At 38.5% G+C, this 23,797-nt stretch overlaps 1 protein-coding gene across 1 annotated transcript in view; it reads left to right on the top strand.

Annotated features, from left to right (window-relative positions):
* The window catches only part of LOC131939581 (cation-independent mannose-6-phosphate receptor), a 34,482-nt gene extending 11,068 nt beyond the window's left edge, over window positions 1–23,414 (top strand). Inside the window, exons 18-43 of the mRNA XM_059297986.1 lie at window positions 677–979; window positions 1,429–1,628; window positions 3,237–3,317; window positions 3,522–3,744; window positions 4,473–4,838; window positions 5,174–5,240; window positions 5,668–5,812; window positions 6,321–6,468; window positions 6,928–7,053; window positions 8,741–9,000; window positions 9,792–10,010; window positions 10,295–10,444; window positions 10,884–11,051; window positions 12,050–12,266; window positions 12,354–12,430; window positions 13,126–13,283; window positions 16,665–16,801; window positions 17,300–17,462; window positions 17,876–17,935; window positions 18,118–18,210; window positions 18,420–18,598; window positions 19,075–19,181; window positions 19,361–19,443; window positions 19,892–20,026; window positions 20,113–20,188; window positions 21,644–23,414. Of these exons, the coding sequence (XP_059153969.1) occupies window positions 677–979; window positions 1,429–1,628; window positions 3,237–3,317; window positions 3,522–3,744; window positions 4,473–4,838; window positions 5,174–5,240; window positions 5,668–5,812; window positions 6,321–6,468; window positions 6,928–7,053; window positions 8,741–9,000; window positions 9,792–10,010; window positions 10,295–10,444; window positions 10,884–11,051; window positions 12,050–12,266; window positions 12,354–12,430; window positions 13,126–13,283; window positions 16,665–16,801; window positions 17,300–17,462; window positions 17,876–17,935; window positions 18,118–18,210; window positions 18,420–18,598; window positions 19,075–19,181; window positions 19,361–19,443; window positions 19,892–20,026; window positions 20,113–20,188; window positions 21,644–21,781 (4,079 nt within the window). The 3' untranslated portion in view covers window positions 21,782–23,414. The remainder of the gene's footprint in view (window positions 1–676; window positions 980–1,428; window positions 1,629–3,236; window positions 3,318–3,521; window positions 3,745–4,472; window positions 4,839–5,173; window positions 5,241–5,667; window positions 5,813–6,320; window positions 6,469–6,927; window positions 7,054–8,740; window positions 9,001–9,791; window positions 10,011–10,294; window positions 10,445–10,883; window positions 11,052–12,049; window positions 12,267–12,353; window positions 12,431–13,125; window positions 13,284–16,664; window positions 16,802–17,299; window positions 17,463–17,875; window positions 17,936–18,117; window positions 18,211–18,419; window positions 18,599–19,074; window positions 19,182–19,360; window positions 19,444–19,891; window positions 20,027–20,112; window positions 20,189–21,643) is intronic.
* Window positions 23,415–23,797: the final 383 nt, after the last annotated feature.

Here is a 23,797-nt window from a genome sequence, read left to right as displayed (position 1 = left end):
TTACATATATTTAACATTTGACATGATTAACATTTAGAATCAAGTGTAACAAGTAACTCAACTAGTTTTGAAATCAATGAAAGTCTGTTGCTAACAGAAAATTTTATCGTCATTATAAATTTAAACATTGTCAACTGAAAATTACAAGTCCCAGTAAACTTTTGTATTCATCAATTTTTTTCGTGCATTATTCTTTCACAGTGAAGACTGCCAATATTCCAGTTAACTTTAGTCTCACATAAATTATTTATCACAGTCTTACTTCTTCTTTGTTCTTAATTGAAATGTTAGATGGAATTTCCTCCACTCCAACACAATTAGGTATCACATCCAAGAACAAACTACAAGGGAGCTTTTTCTCCTAGATGGGTTGCTGTCCCCAACTATCAAGCCTCATTTGCCTGGGGTTCAAACCCAGGACTTATCGATTTAGCAACCATGAGCTTTACAGATTTCAGTTTTTTTTTTATCTACATGTTTGTGTAAACTTGTTCTATAGTTTTCCTTGCTGTCACCATTTTCCCACCTTTCTCATTCTCTTGAACCATCAAAATTTAACTTACCCTGCAGATCTGAGATTTTCTACTAGGCTAAATACTTAAAAAATACATATTCTTTAGCTAGAAAATAAATTCTACATTAAATATTATAAGAAGGTTTTTAAATGTTTTCCCAGGCAATTACAAGAAGTACGAGTTTAAATTTATCTGCGACAGAAAAGCTCAGGAGGCCACAGTTTCATTCCATGAGCAGCAAGGCCTGTACACAACCTTCACCATCAGCACTGCCCTGGCCTGTGCCCCCCAGCCAGTCAGCTGTACTGTACAGGATGCCAATGGGAGGCAATACGACTTAACTCCCCTGGCCAGGGAAACTGGAAACTATGTCGTCATAGACACCAGACCCAACCACGATGACCTCCAGTACCACATCAATGTGTGTCGGCCGGTCAACCCCACACCTGAGATGACATGCCCAGGTAAATATGGCCTCACATAAACCATTTTAAGTACCTTGGCATCAAGTTAGAACCAGCCTGTTCAACCATTGGACAAATAGTTTAAAATTTCTCAAATTATTTTTTACTTGTAAATTTCATGTCTTCTAGCTGCTTTTAAATGTTGTCTGCCAGAAGTTGACCTGTCTAAATGTCTGCCAGAAGTTGACCTGTCTAAATGTCTGCCATAAGTTGACCTGTCTAAATGTTGTCTGCCAGAAGTTGACCTGTCTAAAAGTTGTCTGCCATAAGTTGACTTGTCTAAATGTTGTCTGCCAGAAGTTGACCTGTCTAAATGTTGTCTGCCATAAGTTGACCTGTCTAAATGGTGTCTGCCAGAAGTTGACCTGTCTAAATGTTGTCTGCCATAAGTTGACCTGTCTAAATGTTGTCTGCCAGAAGTTGACCTGTCTAAATGTTGTCTGCCACAGGTGGGTCAGTGGGAGCTTGTCAGACCAGCAAGACGAAGGCTGGCAGCTTCAGCCTGGGCTATGTCCAGTCTGAGCCAGTGGTCTCCAGCACCAGTGAAGCCATCACGCTTCGTTATGAGGGCGGGCAGAAGTGTCACACTGGCACAGACAACGAGGCGTATCGTTCAACCAGGATCCACTTCTACTGCGACCCTGTAGAGGTACTTTCTAGTTAATGTTGTCTAGCCTGAACTGTTGATACAGGCAAAATCTACTTCACCTGCGCTATTTTAGGCCGGAAATGTAACGTTTTGAATTCAGATATTAAAAACACCATTTTAAATTTACTTAAAATATTAAAGAAAAGAGGGCCATATTGAAATTTTAGACTTTTTAATGTCTTTTTTATCAAATAATTATGTTTATCACAAGTCTTGTGCAAACTGGGTTTTTTTTTTTATATTTTTCTCTAGAGAATATTGGATGGTTGAACAAAATTGTGTACACTGTTGTTTTATTGTAGTTTGTTCATATAAAGCTCCAACCATGATAATCCAATCACTGGAGTCAGCTTGTAGCTTAGAGCAAGTTTCATGTGATATGGTGTCGTGATGATGAGTTCAATATTTTAGCAAGTTTCATGTTCTACAAGTGATAAGGTGTCGTGATGATGAGTTCAATATTTTAGCAAGTTTCATGTTCTACATGTGATAAGGTGTCGTGATGATGAGTTCAATATTTTAGCAAGTGTCATGTTCTACATGTGATAAGGTGTCATGATGATGAGTTCAATATTTTAGCAAGTTTCATGCTCTACATGTGATAAGGTGTCGTGATGATGAGTTCAATATTTTAGCACGTTTCATGTTCTACATGTGATAAAGTGTCATGATGATGAGTTCAATATTTTAGCAAGTTTCATGTTCTATGTCTGATGAGATTTCTTCATGATGAGTTCAATATTTTCTATTCAACCACTGCTGATTACTCTCCACATGATGAGTTCAATATTTTCCATTCAACCACTGCTGATTACTCTCCACATGATGTGTTTAATATTTTCTATTCAACCACTGCTGATTATTTCCCCCATGATGAGTTCAATATTTTCTATTCAACCACTGCTGATTATTTCCCCCATGATGAGTTCAATATTTTCTATTCAACCACTGCTGATTACTTTCCCCATGATGAGTTCAATATTTTATTAAGTTTCATGTTCTATGTCTGATGAGATTTCTTCATGATGAGTTCAATATTTTCTATTCAACCACTGCTGATTACTTTCCCCATGATGAGTTCAATATTTTCTATTCAACCACTGCTGATTATTTCCCCCATGAGGAGTTCAATATTTTCTATTCAACCACTGCTGATTACTTTACCCATGATGAGTTCAATATTTTCTATTCAACCACTGCTGATTACTTTCCCCATGATGAGTTCAATATTTTCTATTCAACCACTGCTGATTACTTTCCACATGATGAGTTCAATACTTTCTATTCAACCACTGCTGATTACTTTCCCCATGATGAGTTCAATATTTTATTAAGTTTCATGTTCTATGTCTGATGAGATTTCTTCCTGATGAGTTTAATATTTTCTATTCAACCACTGCTGATTACTCTCCACATGATGAGTACAATAATTTCTATTCAACCACTGCTGATTACTCTTCACATGATGAGTTTAATATTTTCTATTCAACCACTGCTGATTACTCTCCACATGATGAGTTCAATACTTTCTATTCAACCACTGCTGATTACTCTCCACATGATGAGTTCAATAATTTCTATTCAACCACTGCTGATTACTCTCCACAGCACAACCCTGTGTTTGAAGCAGAGAGTGACACCTGTGAATATTCTTTTATCTGGAAAACTCCAAGTGCTTGTCCCCAACAGGTAAGTTTAAAAGATGAAGCACCCAACTAAAATCTGATGTCATATGTTTGCAGCCTACCTGTACATATTGTGGCCATATATCTCACCATTATTACAGATCAATTTAATTTTACCTAGTGTTTAGTATAAATTGGATGGTGTGGTCGAATGGTATAGCTCACGACTGTTTGTAAATCAATTAATTCATCAAACTTGATATTTCAGCTTGCCCTAGGGTCTGACTGTAAGGTGACTGACTCCCTCTACAACTACGAGTTTGATCTGAACCCCCTGCGTAAGGTGTCAGGGAACTACATTGTGCAGACAGATCAGTACAGCTTCCACATCAACCTGTGTGGCCCTCTGGTGGGCGCTGATGACATCTGTAAATCTTCACAGGCGGCTGCTTGTCAGACTGGCTCAACATTGCCTGCACCAAAACTGTTGGGTAGGTGGGGCTTGTCATACAGGTGGGTGGGTCTTGTCATACAGGTGGGTGGGGCTTGTCATACAGGTGGGTGGGGCTTGTCAGACAGGCTCAACATTGCCTGCACCAAAACTTTTAGGTAGGTGGGGGCTTGTCATACAGGTGGGTGGGGCTTGTCATACAGGTGTGTGGGGCTTGTCATACAGGTGGGTGGGGCTTGTCAGACAGGCTCAACATTGCCTGCACCAAAACTTTTAGGTAGGTGGGGGCTTGTCATACAGGTGGGTGGGGCTTGTCATACAGGTGTGTGGGGCTTGTCATACAGGTGGGTGGGGCATGTTGCAAAGTTGGTGGAGCTTGTCAGACTGGCTAAACATTAACTTAATCAAAACTGTTAGGTAGGTGGGACTTGTCATACAGGTGGGCGTAGATTGTCAGGTAGGCTCAACCTTGCCTTCACCACATCAGTTCGGTAGGTGGAGCTTGTCAGAGAAGCTTAATATTGTCATTACAAAAACAATAAGGTAGGCAAGGCTTGTTTTGGGTAGTTTATTAAAATAATAGATTAATTAAAAAATAATAGAACACATTTTTCTACAATTTGTCTTAAAGTTACAGGTTTTAATTTTTTATAGAAACATGTGGATTGTCAACTGAAATTCACAAGTCCATGATGCTGTTATGGGCTCAAAACAATTATTGTTAGATTACCAATCTGATGTTCATCCACCCCCTCCCCTTCTCCTCAGGTGTTGCCAACAGCCAACCTAGGTATGAAAGTGGCCAGATTTCTGTCATCTACACTGATGGAGCTGGCAACTGCCATGGCAAGTACAACAGATCCACCACGATACAGTTTATCTGTGACCACGGCCAAACTGGCGCTGATGGGCCCCAGTACCTGGAGGAGAACTCTGTCTGCTCTTACAGGTTTGAGTGGCGCACCAAAGTTGCCTGCCCCCCACACCAGGTGATACAGTGCACCTATCAGCAGGGCCAGGACACGTATGACCTGTCCAGGTTGTCCTTGGCCAGTGATAATTACATGAGAGAGTACAAAGATTCCAACAAGATTTATATCATCAACGTATGTCGTTCTCTGGTGCACAAAAAAGGTGGGTTTTACTTCCACTTTGCTGGCATATGCTTAAATTTTTTTTTTCATTATAAGAAATTTTTTATTTTTTTTGTATTTATATTTTTGTATGACCATAATTATCACTGTTAGTGTTCAGTTCAGCTAAAATGTTATGAAAACATTCACCAGAGGCTTAACTAATTACTATTTTTTATAAAGTATTTTAAATTTCTAACTAATTATTATTTTTATTAAGTATTTTAAATTTCTAACTAATTATTATTTTTTATAAACTATTTTAAATTTCTAACTAATTATTATTTTTTATAAAGTATTTTAAATTTCTAACTAATTATATTCTTGTTTCACCAGATCAAACTTGCCCGTTTAATGCTGCTGCGTGTATGATAGACTTATCAGAGTCTGATCCTAAGAAAAGGTAACTACCACTTACAGTACTTACAGCCTTGCAACCTACCAGTTTACATTTAACTTGCCTCTTCTCTGTTGTAGTTTTATTTTTTGAATCTTCATTTAGCAAAAAAAAAAATCTCTCAAAGATAGAAGAAACTTTTAGTATTACTATATGCCTGGTCCTCCAGGTTGGGGGTTGAAACATAAGGCTAGCAACCTTATCTTGTAAAAAATATACCGCTACAGAAACTGCAAGTACACAAATCCAACATAAACTTGGTCGAGTAGGTTCCTCTATTAAGGGAGCAGCCCAAAAGCGAGTCCGCTGGAAATGTGTAGTTGCAGCCCTTTGCTCCCCAGGGGCCACAAAGGAATGATGATATGCTTTTAGACTTGTATAAAACCATCTTTTGTTTGACATAGCAATGTAGAGAATAAGTTTTGTTTGACAGATACCACAGTATAGGGGAGGTAACCAACCAGTCTTTCTCCCTGGATCATGAAACCTTAATCCTGAGGTATGACAACGGGGAATTGTGCGGCAAAGGAAGAAGGTCCACATCCATCTTGTTCAAGTGTAATGAGAATACTGATGGGGTAAGTGGAGGCAAAATCTAACAGTCAGACAAACTAACAGACAAACAAAAATAACAGACAGACAAAGGTAGAAGGTCCACATCCATCTTGTTCAAGTGTAATGAGAATACTGATGGGGTAAGTGGAGACATACTTCAACATACGGACAAACTGACAGACAGACAAACTAACAGACAGACAAAGGAAGAAGGTCCACATCCATCTTGTTCAAGTGTAATGAGAATACTGATGGGGTAAGTGGAGACATACTTTAACAGATGGACAAACTGACAAACTAACAGACAAACTAACAGACTTGATTGTTAATGAGATTTCTATTAATTATGTTAATCATGCAGTCAGGTATTCAGTGATTGGATTAATCTCTTTAACCTCTAACCTTTCAGCTAGGTAATCAGTACTTAGGTTAATCTATTTAACTAACCTCACAGTTAGGTATATTTAACCTCTAACCCTACAGCTAGGTATTCAGTAATTAGGTTAATCTCTTTAACCTCTAACCTTACAGCTAGGTGTACCCAGCAACCATTTTGAAGTGAACGGGTGTGAGGATAACTTTGTCTGGGAGTCGAGCGCAGCCTGTCCACTCAAGAAGCTGGCAGAAGACAACAGCACTCAGGGCTTTGGGGACTGTAGGGCTACCAATCCTAACACAGGTAACTACATGATTGTAAGCCACCAATCACAGGTAACTACATGATTGTAAGCCACCAATCATAACACAGGTAACTACATGATTGTAAGCCACCAATCTTAACAATAGGTAACTACATGATTGTAAGCCACCAATCTTAACACAGGTAACTACATGATTGTAAGCCACCAATCCTAACACAGGTAACTATGATTGTAAGCCACCAATCTTAACACAGGTAACTGCATGATTGTAAGCCACCAATCCTAAAACAGGATTGTAGAGCTACCTGTCCTAACAGGCAATGGCATGATTGTAAGTACAATCGTAACATGGTTGAACACAATAGTTGTGTGATTGCCAATCTTTACACAGTTAACAATCATGTTTGGCTAGCAACTATATAACAGCCAATGCTTTGATTATGGGTTTGTTTACCCAGGGTGCAGTATCATGACCATATTTATCTTTTTGTCCACAGGCTATGTGTTTGATCTGAGCAGTTTAAAATCAACTGCTGGCTATTCAACCACTGACAGAGAGGGTCATGAGCTGAAACTGAATGTGTGTGGTTGGTTGAACAACAGTCCATGCATCAATGGCACAGGTTAGATTTTGTTTCATCAAGCTGTTTGTGTGGTTGGTTGAACAACAGTCCATGCATCAATGGCACAGGTTAGATTTTGTTTCATCAAGCTGTTTGTGTGGTTGGTTGAACAACAGTCCATGCATCAATGGCACAGGTTAGATTTTGTTTCATCAAGCTGTTTGTTACACTCAAGAAGTACATCCTTATATAGGCTTGGTTGCTTCTATGTGTTCTTTTATTTTATAAATCATTAGAAATTGTAGTTATTTTTTGGAATTATTCTTCTTCAATTTTTTCAATAAACTTGAAGTTTTTAAATGTATGTTAAGGGAAGTTTGATTTTCTGGCTGACATCCAGCACATGTTGATAGAAAACTAGTTTGTTCAAGCTTTCTTTCAACAGCACAGTTTAGATTATTGATGAGAGATTTTTAAATTTCTTTAAGGTTTTTATTTAGTTCATGAAATATATTTTAAATTTCTTTAAGGTGTTTGTTTAGTTCATGAAATATTTTTACTTTCTTTAAGGTGTTTGTTTAGTTCATGAAAAATATTTTAAATTTCTTTAAGGTGTTTGTTTAGTTCATGAAATATATTTTTTAATTTCTTTAAGGTGTTTGTTTAGTTCATAAAATATATTTTAAATTTCTTTAAGGTGTTTGTTTAGTTCATGAAATATATTTTAAATTTCTTTAAGGTGTTTGTTTAGTTCATGAAATATATTTTAAATTTCTTTAAGGTGTTTGTTTAGTTCATGAAAAATATTTTAAATTTCTTTAATGTGTTTGTTTAGTTCATGAAAAATATTTTAAATTTCTTTAAGGTGTTTGTTTAGTTCATGAAAAATATTTTAAATTTCTTTAAGGTGTTTGTTTAGTTCATGAAATATATTTTAAATTTCTTTAAGGTGTTTGTTTAGTTCATGAAATATATTTTAAATTTCTTTAAGGTGTTTGTTTAGTTCATGAAATATATTTTAAATTTCTTTAAGGTGTTTGTTTAGTTCATGAAATATATTTTAAATTTCTTTAAGGTGTTTGTTTAGTTTATGAAATATATTTTAAATTTCTTTAAGGTGTTTGTTTAGTTTATGAAATATATTTTAAATTTCTTTAAGGTGTTTGTTTAGTTCATGAAATATATTTTAAATTTCTTTAAGGTGTTTGTTTAGTTTATGAAATATATTTTAAATTTCTTTAAGGTGTTTGTTTAGTTCATGAAAAATATTTTAAATTTCTTTAAGTTGTTTATTTAGTTCATGAAATATATTTTAAATTTCTTTAAGGTGTTTGTTTAGTTCATGAAATATATTTTAAATTTCTTTAAGGTGTTTGTTTAGTTCATGAAATATATTTTAAATTTCTTTAAGGTGTTTGTTTAGTTCATGAAATATATTTTAAATTTCTTTAACGTGTTTGTTTAGTTCATGAAATATATTTTTAATTTCTTTAAGGTGTTTGTTTAGTTCATAAAATATATTTTTAATTTCTTTAAAGTGTTTGTTTAGTCCATGAAATATATTTTAAATTTCTTTAAGGTGTTTGTTTAGTTCATGAAATATATTTTAAATTTCTTTAAGGTGTTTTTTTAGTTCATGAAATATATTTTTAATTTCTTTAAGGTGTTTGTTTAGTTCATGAAATATATTTTAAATTTCTTTAAGGTGTTTCTTTAGTTCATAAAATATATTTTTACTTTCTTTCAGGTGTTTGTTTAATTGACCAAACCTTGGCCAGAACATCGGTCAGTGCTGGCGTTGCAAATGGTCGGCTGCTGTATAGAGATGTGGGGCTTACCTTGGTGTATGGAAGTGGTGACCTCTGCTCATCCAAGGTGCCAAGGATGACCTACATCAGCTTTATTTGTAATCCTGATGCAGGCAAGGGCGTGCCAGTCTTCGTAGACAAGTCAGATGATTGCATCTTTCACCTGGACTGGCACACCAACCTGGTTTGTGAAACTGAGGTGAGTTGGGGTGTCAATGTTGGTGTCAGATGCTGAGGGGAGTTGGGGTGTCAATGTTGGTGTCAGATGCTGAGTGGAGTTGGGGTGTCAATGTTGGTGTCAGATGCTGAGGGGAGTTGGGGTGTCAGTTCTGAGGGGAGTTGGGGTGTCAGTGTTGAGGGGAGTTGGGGTGTCAGTTCTGAGGGGAGTTGGGGTGTCAGTGCTGAGGGGAGTTGGGGTGTCAGTGCTGAGGGGAGTTGGGGTGTCAGTGCTGAGGGGAGTTGGGGTGTCAGTTCTGAGGGGAGTTGGGGTGTCAGTTCTGAGGGGAGTTGGGGTGTCAGTTCTGAGGGGAGTTGGGGTGTCAGTGTTGGTATCAGATGTTGAGGGGAGTTGGGGTGTCAGTTCTGAGGGGAGTTGGGGTGTCAGTGCTGGGGGGAGGTGGGGTGTCAGTGCTGAGGGGAGTTGGGGTGTCAGTGTTGGTATCAGATGTTGAGGGGAGTTGGGGTGTCAGTGCTGAGGGGAGTTGGGGTGTCAGTGTTGGTATCAGATGTTGAGGGGAGTTGGGGTGTCAGTGCTGAGGGGAGTTGGGGTGTCAGTGTTGGTATCAGATGTTGAGGGGAGTTGGGGTGTCAGTGCTGAGGGGGTTGGGGTGTCAGTGTTGGTATCAGATGTTGAGGGGAGTTGGGGTGTCAGTGTTGGTATCAGATGTTGAGGGGAGTTGGGCTGCTAAGTAGAGATTTGTAAGATATTTGTTTCTTCTGTAAATGTTGAGATTTTACTGAATAGTATATCTAATTACTCTGCTGCACCAGGTGAAATGTGAGGTGACCACTGACACTGGCTACACACTGGACTTCTCCTCGCTGATCCTCAAAACTGGTCAGTACAGTGTCATTCCTGATGATGTGGGGAGCCACTACCCCTCAGGGTTAATCTACATCAACCTGTGCCGACCTTTGAACCCAATCTTTGGGACACTGTGCCCCCCAGGGTCAGGGGCATGTCTGGACAGATCCAACAACCCCCCACTGGTTAGTATTGACTGGTTTGTTCCCTCCACTGCCTCATCTTCTGTTCAGTTTTACTTTTTAAGTCTTTTCCACCAGTACATTTTGCAAATATTTACTTTCATGGTTTAAATTCTACTTATTTCTGTCTCAAAATATCAGGTGTTAAAACATATTGATTTCTGTTGTTTTAAAAAATGACATTTAGTTTAAAACTAAACATTATACCTTTTGAGTGCCTGGAAATTTGCTTGGGTTGTTTCCCCTCTGATGACCTGAATTGAGTTAGCACATTACCCCTATTACAGAGTCTGGGTCGAGTTAGCCAAGGGCCAGTATACGATAAGGCCACCAAGGAAGTGAAGCTGACCTACACCAATGGAGATGAGTGTCCTTTTGATAGCAAGTACAATGCCAGCTCCCTCATCATTCTCAAGTGTGGATCATCTCCTGACCTGGTGAGTAGGAGTTGTTTCCCTCTAAATTAGTGGGGAGTAGGAGTTGTTTCCCTCTAAATTAGTGGGGAGTAGGAGTTGTTTCCCTCTAAATTAGTGGGGAGTAGGAGTTGTTTCCCTCTAAATTAGTGGTGAGTAGGAGTTGTTTCCCTCTAAATTAGTGGGGAGTAGGAGTTGTTTCCCTCTAAATTAGTGGTGAGTAGGAGTTGTTTCCCTCCATTTTCTAAATTAGTGGTGAGACCAGTGATCTTCAGTACAAAGGCCAGCCTGCTGTTATATTCAGTTCATCACATTGTATGGAGTTAGTCAGATAAATAAAGTAGTTATGGCTGGTGTATAAAACTTATTTTCAGACATGTTGTGCTAGTGTTGTGTGTTCTGTCACCATGAAATGATCTCTTGTACACCTAAAGTTTCTGACAATGTGTACATCTGTCACCAGGCTCCAGAACTTGAAGAAGTCTCCAGCAGCTGCCAGTACCTGTTCATGTGGAAGACACCCCTGGCCTGCGCTGATCTGACATCCCAGAAACTGGGACCAGATTGTTCGTACACCGACCACAAAACCAGGACTAAATACAGCCTGTCATCTCTGCATGACACGTACACTGTAAGTGGCAGGGGTTATGTCATCTGTATGACACATACAGGCTGGGGATATGTCATCTGACACATACACTGTAAGTGGCTGGGGATATGCCATCTGTATGACACATACACTGTAAGTGGCTGGGGATATGTCATCTGTATGACACATACACTGTAAGTGGCTGGGGATATGTCATCTCTACATGACACATACACTATGTCATCTGTATGACACATACACTGTAAGTGGCTGGGGATGTGTCATCTGTATGACACATACACTGTAAGTGGCTGGGGATATGTCATCTGTATGACACATACACTGTAAGTGGCTGGGGATATGTCATCTCTACATGACACATACACTATGTCATCTGTATGACACATACACTGTAAGTGGCTGGGGATATGTCATCTGTATGACACATACACTGTAAGTGGCTGGGGATATGTCATCTGTATGACACATACACTGTAAGTGGCTGGGGATATGTCATCTGTATGACACATACACTGTAAGTGGCTGGGGATATGTCATCTCTACATGACACATACACTATGTCATCTGTATGACACATACACTGTAAGTGGCTGGGGATATGTCATCTGTATGACACATACACTGTAAGTGGCTGGGGATATGTCATCTGTATGACACATACACTGTAAGTGGCTGGGGATATGTCATCTGTATGACGCATACACTGTCAGTGGCTGGGGATATGTCATCTGTATGACACATACACTGTAAGTGGCTGGGGATATGTCATCTGTATGACACATACACTGTAAGTGGCTGGGGATATGTCACATTGTGTTTATCCAAGATTTCTTGCAAACAGTTTTTAAATATATTACAAACTGGTGCTGAAGCCTGTCCACACAAGTTAGTTAAGAAAACTGATGTAGAACTTCTTCACTCTGGCATGTCTTGCATTAAGCTAGTGAGAAAAGTCATCTTGACACCAACAGGTGAAACCTACTTCCCCCACACTTACTTGAGCCCTGTGTTGTTCCCAGGTCCAGTCATCTCACGGCGGTACATTCAGCATTAAACCTTGTGGTCAGTTGGAGGAGAAGGGTGAGCAGGGGGAAGCCTCGTGTGCCCAGTCAGCTGTTTGTCTGAGAGGTACAGCTGTTAGAGATGGGTCCTATGGAGATTCTTCACTGGGGCTCTTTCAGAAAGATGACAGCTATGTAGGACTCAGCTTCTCGGGAGGACGAAAATGTCCTTCAGGTGAGCAGGACATTCCCAGTTGACTAAGCTTAGATAGGAAATTGTTTTTTCTCTTGCTTAACCTTGACCTTCATTGTTCCACTCTAGGGTCCAAAGCATCATCTGCAATTTTTTTCCAGTGTGATAGAACGGCAGGCAGTGGTCAGCCCAAGTTATTCAAAGATGTAAGTTTCTGTTGGTCAAGTTTGTGTGTTGGTCAACTCTGGGTCTAGTGTGTGAGTGTTGGTCAACTCTGGGTCTAGTGTGTGAGTGTTGGTCAACTCTAGGTCTAGTGTGTGAGTGTTGGTCAACTCTGAGTCTAGTGTGTGTGCTGGTCAACTGTGGGTCTAGTGTGTGTGTTGGTCAACTCTGGGTCCAGTGTGTGTGTTGGTCAACTCTGGGTCTAGTGTGTGTGTGTGTGTTGGTCAACTCTGGGTCTAGTGTCACACATTAGGTGGGGCTTTTGTAGTGATGTAGTTGAATAAAAAATAATGCAATAAGTAAAAGTAAAAAAATCCTCTTTAGATCTACCGATTCATTGAGCATATGAAGTAGAGTTCATGACTTGAAGGGAAGGCGTGTTCAGCCAGCTTTACTTCCTCTAAGTTAAGTACCCATCAGAACTGGGTGGACTCATGGATGTTGTGCTGGCTTGGACCTGGATTTGAACTCAAGAGTTTTGGGTTAACAGTCTAGCACTCTACAGCTTAGGCCACACAATCCTAGGTTGTGTAATACAGGAAACAATAATGTGATTCTCTAATACAGGCACAATAATGTGATTCTCTAATACAGGCACAATAATGTGATTCTCTAATACAGGCACAATAATGTGATTCTCTAATACAGTCACAATAACGTGATTCTCTACACCCTCTAGGACACTGACTGCCAAGCCACATTTTTATGGTTGACTGACCTAGTGTGTCCAGCAGAGAAGAAAGAGTGCCACATCGCTTCCAGGGGTCAGCTGTATGACTTCACATTTTTATCTCAGGACAAGAGCAGCTGGAGCTTTACTGACCACTCAAACACAAAGTAAGTGGGTACTGCTCACACATTGGTTTACTGACCACACACAGTAAGTGGGTACTGCTCACACATTGGTTTACTGACCACACACAAAGTAAGTGGGTACTGCTCACACATTGGTTTACTGACCAAACACAAAGTAAGTGGGTACTGCTCACACATTGGTTTACTGACCACACACAAAGTAAGTGGGTACTGCTCACACATTGGTTTACTGACCACACACAAAGTAAGTGGGTACTGCTCACACATTGGTTTACTGACCAAACACAAAGTAAGTGGGTACTGCTCACACATAGGTTTACTGACCACACACAGTAAGTGGGTACTGCTCACACATTGGTTTACTGACCAAACACAAAGTAAGTGGGTACTGCTCACACATTGGTTTACTGACCAAACACAAAGTAAGTGGGTACTGCTCACACATTGGTTTACTGACCAAACACAAAGTAAGTGGGTACTGCTCACACATTGGTTTACTGACCACACACAAAGTAAGTGGGTACTGCTCACACATTGGTTTACTGACCAAACACAAAGTAAGTGGGTACTGCTCACACATTGGTTAACTGACCACACACAGTAAGTGGGTACTGCTCACACATTGGTTTACTGACCAAACACAAAGTAAGTGGGTACTGCTCACACATTGGTTTACTGACCAAACACAAAGTAAGTGGGTACTGCTCACACATTGGTTTACTGACCAAACACAAAGTAAGTGGGTACTGCTCACACATTGGTTTACTGACCAAACACAAAGTAAGTGGGTACTGCTCACACATTGGTTTACTGACCACACACAGTAAGTGGGTACTGCTCACACATTGGTTTACTGACCAAACACAAAGTAAGTGGGTACTGCTCACACATTGGTTTACTGACCAAACACAAAGTAAGTGGGTACTGCTCACACATTGGTTTACTGACCAAACACAAAGTAAGTGGGTACTGCTCACACATTGGTTTACTGACCACACACAAAGTGGGTACTGCTCACACATTGGTTTACTGACCACACACAAAGTGGGTACTGCTCACACATTGGTTTACTGACCACACACAAAGTGGGTACTGCTTACACATTGGTTTACTGACCACACACAAAGTAAGTGGGTACTGCTCACACATTGGTTTACTGACCACTCAAACACAAAGTAAGTGGGTACTGCTCACACATTGGTTTACTGACCACACACAAAGTAAGTGGGTACTGCTCACACATTGGTTTACTGACCACTCAAACACAAAGTAAGTGGGTACTGCTCACACATTGGTTTACTGACACAAAGTAAGTGGGTACTGCTCACACATTGGTTTACTGACCAAACACAAAGTAAGTGGGTACTGCTCACACATTGGTTTACTGACCAAACACAAAGTAAGTGGGTACTGCTCACACATTGGTTTACTGACCACACACAAAGTGGGTACTGCTCACACATTGGTTTACTGACCACACACAAAGTGGGTACTGCTCACACATTGGTTTACTGACCACACACAAAGTGGGTACTGCTTACACATTGGTTTACTGACCACACACAAAGTAAGTGGGTACTGCTCACACATTGGTTTACTGACCACTCAAACACAAAGTAAGTGGGTACTGCTCACACATTGGTTTACTGACCACACACAAAGTAAGTGGGTACTGCTCACACATTGGTTTACTGACCACTCAAACATAAAGTAAGTGGGTACTGCTCACACATTGGTTTACTGACCAAACACAAAGTAAGTGGGTACTGCTCACACATTGGTTTACTGACCACACACAAAGTAAGTGGGTACTGCTCACACATTGGTTTACTGACCACACACAAAGTAAGTGGGTACTGCTCACACATTGGTTTACTGACCACACACAAAGTAAGTGGGTACTGCTCACACATTGGTTTACTGACCACACACAAAGTAAGTGGGTACTGCTCACACATAGGTTTACTGACCACTCAAACATAAAGTAAGTGGGTACTGCTCACACATTGGTTGACTGACACAAAGTAAGTGGGTAGTGCTCACATATTGGTTTACTGACCACACACAAAGTAAGTGGGTACTGCTCACACATTGGTTTACTAACCACACACAGTAAGTGGGTACTGCTCACACATTGGTTTACTGACCACACACAAAGTAAGTGGGTACTGCTCACACATTGGTTTACTGACCACACAAACACAAAGTAAGTGGGTACTGCTCACACATTGGTTTACTGACCACTCAAACACAAAGTAAGTGGGTACTGCTCACACATTGGTTTACTGACCACACACAGTAAGTGGGTACTGCTCACACATTGGTTTACTGACCACACACAGTAAGTGGGTACTGCTCACACATTGGTTTACTGACCACACACAAAGTAAGTGGGTACTGCTCACACATTGGTTTACTGACCACACACAAAGTAAGTGGGTACTGCTCACACATTGGTTTACTGACCACACACAGTAAGTGGGTACTGCTCACACATTGGTTTACTGACCACACACAAAGTAAGTGGGTACTGCTCACACATTGGTTTACTGACCACACACAGTAAGTGGGTACTGCTCACACATAGGTTTACTGACCAAACACAAAGTAAGTGGGTACTGCTTACACATTGGTTTACTGACCACTCAAACACAAAGTAAGTGGGTACTGCTCACACATTGGTTTACTGACCACATACAAAGTAAGTGGGTACTGCTCACACATTGGTTTACTGACCACTCAAACACAAAGTAAGTGGGTACTGCTCACACATTGGTTTACTGACCACTCAAACATAAAGTAAGTGGGTACTGCTCACACATTGGTTTACTGACCACACACAAAGTGGGTACTGCTCACACATTGGTTTACTGACCACACACAGTAAGTGGGTACTGCTCACACATTGGTTTACTGACCACACACAAAGTGGGTACTGCTTACACATTGGTTTACTGACCACACATAAAGTGGGTACTGCTCACACATTGGTTTACTGACCACTCAAACACAAAGTAAGTGGGTACTGCTCACACATTGGTTTACTGACCACACACAAAGTAAGTGGGTACTGCTCACACATTGGTTTACTGATTACTCTAGAATAGAATCATCAAATTTATCTGGTTGTAATGTATGTTACATAATGCCGCGTTAGTGTTTGTTACATCCCTTGTATCATGGTTACGTCCCTTGAGTCTTCACTGTGTCTTTCATGGTGTTTAGCTGATGTGTACCTGTTAGGAAATTAACCAATGGTAGAGTCAGAGACAGGAGACAGGACATATGGTCTGAGCTCGTGTATTTAAGAATAAAGTACTAGAGTTAACTCAAAGAACTGTGTCCATGTAAGTAATGTAACAATGTAGGCGCTGGTTGACTTTATATCTGGTTGTAATGTAGGTACTGGTTAAACTTGTGTCAGCCACTGCATGGAGAAGCCATAGTTGCTGGTTGTCCTAGCAACGCTGCTGTTTGCCGCAAGACATCCGACGGAAAAGTGGAGATGATGGGTCAACTAGACACTCAGCTGATTTCAGGTAAGTCATGGTCGGACTGGTACAAGTCATGGTCCGACTGGTACAAGTCATGGTCCGACTGGTACAAGTCATGGTCTGATGGCTTCAAGTAAGTCATGGTCCGACTGGTACAAGTCATGGTCCGACTGGTACAAGTCATGGTCCGACTGGTACAAGTCATGGTCTGATGGCTTCAAGTAAGTCATGGTCCGACTGGTACAAGTCATGGTCTGACTGGTACAAGTCATGGTCCGACTGGTACAAGTCATGGTCTGACTGGTACAAGTCATGGTCCGACTGGTACAAGTCATGGTCTGACTGGTACAAGTCATGGTCCGACTGGTACAAGTCATGGTCCGACTGGTACAAGTCATGGTCCGACTGGTACAAGTCATGGTCCGACTGGTACAAGACATGGTCCGACTGGTACAAGTCATGGTCTGACTGCCCCATGTAAGTCTGGTCTGTCTGCCACTCAACTAACTGTTTGCCTGATGAAACAACCTTCCACCATTCCAGTTGATGGCCAGATCTCCAACACGTCCATAGTCTTTAAGTACAGCAACGGGAACACCAACTTGTGCAGCTCCGGGGGCAGAAGACGGAGTGACATGACCCCCACCGTCAGCGTCAAGTTGATCTGTGGAAGTGTCCTAGGTTCACCAATCTTCAACCAGTACAGGTAGGGCTGTCAGTCTATGTGGTGGTCACAAGTAAAGTAGGGGTCACATGTATAAGTAGGGGTTATAAGTAGGGGTCATAAGTCTATCTAGACTGGTAATTATGTGTTTATCTAGCCCAGAGAAATGTATCAGAATTAAATGTGAATTAATTGTAAAATTACTCATCACATCCATTATTAATTAATTGTATAATTTCTCATCAAATCCATTATTAATTAATTGTAAAATTTCTCATCAAATCCTGTTGTAAATTGTAAAATTTCTCATCAAATCCATTATTAATTATTTGTAAAATTTCTCATCAAATACATTATTAATTAATTGTAAAATTTCTCATCAAATCCATTGTTAATTACTTTTAAAATTTCTCATTAAAACCAAATGTAAATGAATTATGTCATGTCTGATCCAGCCCAGAGACGTGTAACTTTGAGATAGTGTGGAAAACAAGGCTGGCATGTGCTGTAGACTTGTGAGTATTCTCATGTCTTGGTCATCTACTTTAATACTTTCAATTTATACTAGTCACAATTTATAATAATTTTTGTTCAAAATAATTTCACTTGAGATTTAATAAGTTGAACTTTATATAGTAAAAATTGTTTGATGAACCCATGCTGCAGTCATTGTATAATTAATAATTAATTTGTCCAGAAAAAAGTTGCGAGTCTTTGAAGAGAATGGTCTAGTGTATGACGTCAGGACTGGCCAAAGCTTTGACCTCAAGCCTTTACTTGCAGCTAACAAGTGGGTGGCAGCTTCTTGCTTTCTTCTAATCACTCGTGTCTAGGCTAGATATAGTCAGAAAAAATCAGAGAGCACCAAGCATCTATTTTATAAACATGGAACTTTTACTTTGAAATTGTATTGCATTTTTTCCTTTTTGTTCTAATGAGTAGAACATCAGAAGAAAAATGAAGAAAAACATTTCAAATGTTCTGTTCTATTATTCCCAGTGTTTACAAAGTTGCCGTAGACCAGGATATGTACTATGTGAAGCTAGGAGGGCCACTACGGCCTTCAGATATAGAGGCCATCCAGACCAGAGCTTGCCAACTGGCTTCTGTTTGTCTCAAAACATCTGGGACTTGGAGAAGTTTGGGCTCCTACACAAGCATAGCTTACTACATGGAAGGTCAGATATTTATACAGGTCTATTTAAAACTCACACAAGTATAGCCTACTACATGGAAGGTCAGATATTTATACACATAGAAGGTCTATTTAAAACTCACACAAACATAGCCTACTACATGGAAGGTCAGATGTTTATACACGTAACAGGTCTATTTAAAACTCAAACAAATATAGCTTACTACATGGAAGGTCAGATATTTATACAGGTCTATTTAAAACTCACACAAACATAGCTTACTACATGGAAGGTCAGATATTTATACAGGTCTATTTAAAACTCACACAAACATAGCTTACTACATGGAAGGTCAGATATTTACACACGTAACAGGTCTATTTAAATCAGAACAGCCTACTTTATGGAAGGGCAGATTTTATTTATAGAAGTAATGAAGGCCTACTTGTCAACTTGCCCTCTACTTGACAGCACTCTACTTGACAGCATGCTTTATACTTGTCTACTTGTCTTGACAGATGAGCACCTGGAGGTTGAGCTGACCTCACCTGAGGCCTGTACAGGTCGAACTAACCTGAATATTACAACAGTCATCAAGTTTAACTGTGACGAGGATGCGCTCAAGGTTAATAAATGTTCCCTATTATTGTAAGACACAATAATAAATGTTCCCAAAAGGCCTACTATAAATGTAAGAAAAATGAGTTAGAAAAACAAATGATCCCATTATAATTCCTCTTAGAAAAAAAGATTTTCAATAAAACCCTCTCTAAATAAAGTAAAATAACTACACTTTTTGGACAGACTCAACCAGAATTCTTGTACAAGACTGCAGATTGTGCCTACATCTTCAACTGGGATACTAATGTTGTGTGTCAAGATGCCTTGTAAGTTTTAGTCATAGAATCTGCTAGTTTTCTCTACATTACAGTTTTAGTCATAGAATCTGCTAGTTTTCTCTACATTACAGTTTTAGTCATAGAATCTGCTAGTTTTCTCTACATTACAGTTTCAGTCATTTAGTCATAGAATCTGCTAGTTTTCTCTAAACTACCCCATTTTGGGCATTTTGTTTTTTGATGGTTTTATAAAATGTACACATTGAGCCAAGTTCTGTGGAATTTGTATCTGACTTCTACAGTTAAAAATTAAAAGTTCACCCTTGAGTAGGGGAAAGTAAAGGCGAACTTGTTGTGTCAAAATTTGTATTTGAACAAGTGTTGTACTCTGCCAATCATGTTGTGTATCCTACTCAGTCATCTGTGCCACTTGTTATACTAGCAGGATATAGCAAAATACCAGACATGTTTTATATTTTAGAGTATTTTTTTATAGGAAAAAGGGCCCAGATCCAAGAGCAGATAACTCAGATGGGGGGAAGGGAAGTAAAATAGCCATAGCTGTGTCTGTGTTGGTTGGTATTGTGGTAGTCTGCCTGTTGGTGCTACTGCTCTACAAGCCTGAAAGAAGGTAAGATCATGTCAGTGTTGGTTTGACTATCAAAAAAGTTCACCAAGATTGCTGCTACGTAAATGTAAATATTCTTTTTTTTTCAGAGCCACAATAGCGTTTAAGCTGCGCAGAGCTGTTTGTTGTGGAAAGCTTCAAGATGCACCTATAGTGTACTCTAGGGTAAGTTTTCAACACTTTGTACTGCAACATTATTTTGCTGAAAGGGTGGACAACTTTGTACTGCAACATAATTTAATTAAACACATTGGTTCAATTCTCGAAGAACTGTTACTATTTCAGTTGGTTGAGTATTGGGGTAGAAATTAAACCAATAGCAGGATGTAAATAACTTTATTAAACTCCTTACAGAGCCCTGCAGAAACTGTCTCCTTCATTAGGTTACCGGTATGCTGTGCTTCTTACCACTGACAAAGCTAACATGTTCATTGTTTCATTCTTTCATTATCTGATCTTTTAAATACCAAATTACCTATGCATGACTATGAATGGTACTAAAGTATGACTTTATGAACTTATAATAATTTTATTACATGCAGTCAAGCTACTGCAGTCATTTAACTAAATTTATATTGATGATATAACCAATAACTTCTATTGTTAGCTTTTGCCCAATAGAGACTTTGTTTCACACTCCGTTGGCTCAATTTGTCAGGACATTTGGTGAATGTCCTGTGGAGAGGCCAAAGGACATGAGAGATTAAATTTTAAGGACATTTGGTGAATGTCCTGTGGAGTAGGACAAAGGGGATGAGAGATTTACACTATCATAACATCTCAGTTGAAATAGATAACAGCATCCCAATAGGTTCTTTCTACAGAAAAAATTAAAATAGTGTGTCTACATTTTTAAACATAACAAAGGCTAATGAAAACCTGACTTGATGTGGAACTAGCACCTAGAATGTGGGGTATGACTGGAAGGACACTAAGAATGTGGGGGAGGGGGGGGGGGGGTATGACTGGACAGGAGACAGTTTGATTGACCTGCTGAGACTTGAATATGTGGACAACTGCTGTCTGCCTCCTGTTGGCCTGAAAGAAACAACTGCTGTCTACATCCTATGTCCCAGTGGGACCATAGCCTAGCATTAAAGATGTTTTAAAGTACAAAACCAGACATTCCTTGTAAACAGTATGCAATTAATAGATGTCATTGTATCTTATTATGATGATGTTCTTTTGTAAATGTTTTGAAAAAAAAAATATGACTTTTTTCCTCCATAAAATTTAACATTAAAAAAATCATAGAAATTTTTTTACTAAAATCACATCTTGACTGTTTTCTTTGTGTCCCCTAGGGAACATAGAGCTGTAATCACATCTAGTTTTTACTAATATACATTTTTTTTTTATTTTTAAAATAACCCACTTTAGGTTTGTTCGAAATTTTAATTGATATTCAGTTTTTCACAGATTTGTTTTTCTTTAATCAAAATCTATCACCTTTTGATAAAATATTTGAATTTGGACTGGACTTTGTGATCCAAGGTTTAAAAATAAATGAGGTTACTATAAATGACAATTAACTTTAAGGACTTAAAGATTTATTATTTTGCTGTAGACTGTACTTAGTCAAATTAAATTTTTAAAACTTATTCCACTATGTGTTTGCAGCTATCCAACTCAGATGCTGCAGAGGATCCCTTCAACCCTTTCAATGACACGGAGGAGGAAGCTGAGATCAACAACAGCAGTGCTCCTACGGGTGCCTCCCCCTTCCATGATGACAGTGACGAGGACATGTTACTCTAAAGGCTGCAAACTTTCCCTAAGATTTCCATTTATTTCCTCCTGTTGATAGTGATAACTCACACATGAGGTTGTGTAGATAGCCTCCCTTGGGTCCAGACTTGTACATAATTGGGTAACCTGTTTCAACTTTGACATATCACAGAGCCTCCATTACAGAATCTTGTCAGGAAAAATCATTTCATTCTTTTATTTATTTCACTCATGCATAAGAGGTTAATTCTAAACTGGCAATAATCTTTTGACACCTCCACAAAGCTTATGTCATTTTTTTTTTTTTTTTTTTTTGAAATGTTTATCTTATCAATATGCTTGGTTGGGTTTTTTAACGCTGTGAATCATCACAACTCAAAACTTTAGTAGTTAATGAAAGAACCACTTTGATGACAATATGTTCAATTTTATTAACAATATTAGATCTTGGCTAACACTCTTAGAACTTCACTAAAACATAGATCCATATCAAATGTTTTCCTCTGAATTATTGGTCTACTGAGTTGTGATAGATTTCAAATGGGCTTTCAGCATTGAATGTTTCCTTCCTCTTGAGATACTGCCTCCTGGTTAAATCTCAGTTTATGTTGTTGAAGACTTCCTATAAGAAATATTTATTTCATGTCTGTTGAAGATTTGCTGTAATATATATTTATTTTATGTTTGTACAGAAAGAAAAAAATTCCAGTTCTTGTGTTTGTGTTGATATTTGCTAAAACTTTGTGAACATTATTTATTTTGTGTTCATTTGTTTTGTGTAGTAGTAGTTTCTGTAAAGAAATTCAGCATTGTTTTTTTTATCTGTACCCTTTGTGTCATTAATGTAGCTATATTAATGTATATTTTTTACAGAAATAAAAGCTTGATTTTAAGATTTATTTTCTGAAGCATAATGTCCCAATATTCCTAGTACCCAAATATCATATTTAGTAAGTAAAACATTGCTTGTAGAAAACTGTAGTTCAATGGCAGACTTGCTGTTCCAGAACATTATAGCCATTTATAATGTGAGATTTTTTTCTATCTAATAAATTGTTTGATAAGACAAAGCATTTACTCTCCAACCACATGATAAGACAAAGCATTTACTCTCCAACCATATGTATCCAATTATTTATTGAGAATCCTCTAAATTAGGTCAACATCAGTGTGCCTTTTTGCATTGCTAAACTGAAGGAGAAATTATGATCAAATAAAATAGGAAAAATCGAATTTTTATTTTAACGTTATTTTTTGTTAACATTTTTTTTATGTTAAAATTGTGTTAAAAGTTAAACCAATGAAAAAGTATATGATAATGTGCCTGTTTGCTTTTTGCTGAATGTTGGTATGTGCATGGTGTCTGCTCATGTGTGCCTGTGAATGAAATCTGCCTGGGATATGCTGAACTCTACTATGTCTAGAATCTGAGACCTTAAGTCTTCAGTAACATGTTTGTTGCTAAAATGTTGAGTTAAATATGACATGCTTTATAACTGTGAAACTTAAAGTCCAGAATTTTTAAAGGATCACAGTTATATAAACTTGGATTGTATATTTTACAGAAAATATTCCTGAAGATAATTTGTTCAGATTTGCATAATGTTTAATATTCATGTTTTAAGTAATAAAATATTTTTAATAAATTGTTAGCATTAATCAATTTTAGTTGTCTTGATTGTTTTATCACTTTTGTATGTTTCAAGTTAATGTTAACATTTATCTGATATTTCATTTGAACATCCCTCAGTTGTTTAGTGTTAAAAGTTAACATACAGTTAACTCTTTCATGCTAACACACACAGTTAATTGCTGCTTCATGTTAAATTACACAATTATTCCTTCCATGTTAACACTGAGGTATGTTAGCTCCCACCTCTATTTTTTTTTTTTTTTTTTTTTTTTTTGTTAAAAATGAGAATAGGGAAAGGCGCGACAGGCTAGACATGAACGTGATTAGAAAAGGGGAGAGAATCCATCCAGATGGGAAGTCATGAAAGTGATAAGAAAGGGGGAGAGAATCCATCCAAAGGCAAGACTTGAAAG

Source organism: Physella acuta, unplaced genomic scaffold, assembly GCF_028476545.2.
Source record: "Physella acuta isolate Inbredline_101_S28 unplaced genomic scaffold, ASM2847654v3 ptg000284l, whole genome shotgun sequence".
Lineage (NCBI taxonomy): Eukaryota > Metazoa > Mollusca > Gastropoda > Physidae > Physella > Physella acuta.
The sequence above is the reverse complement of the archived record's forward strand: the minus strand, read 5'-3'. Positions and strand labels throughout refer to the sequence as shown.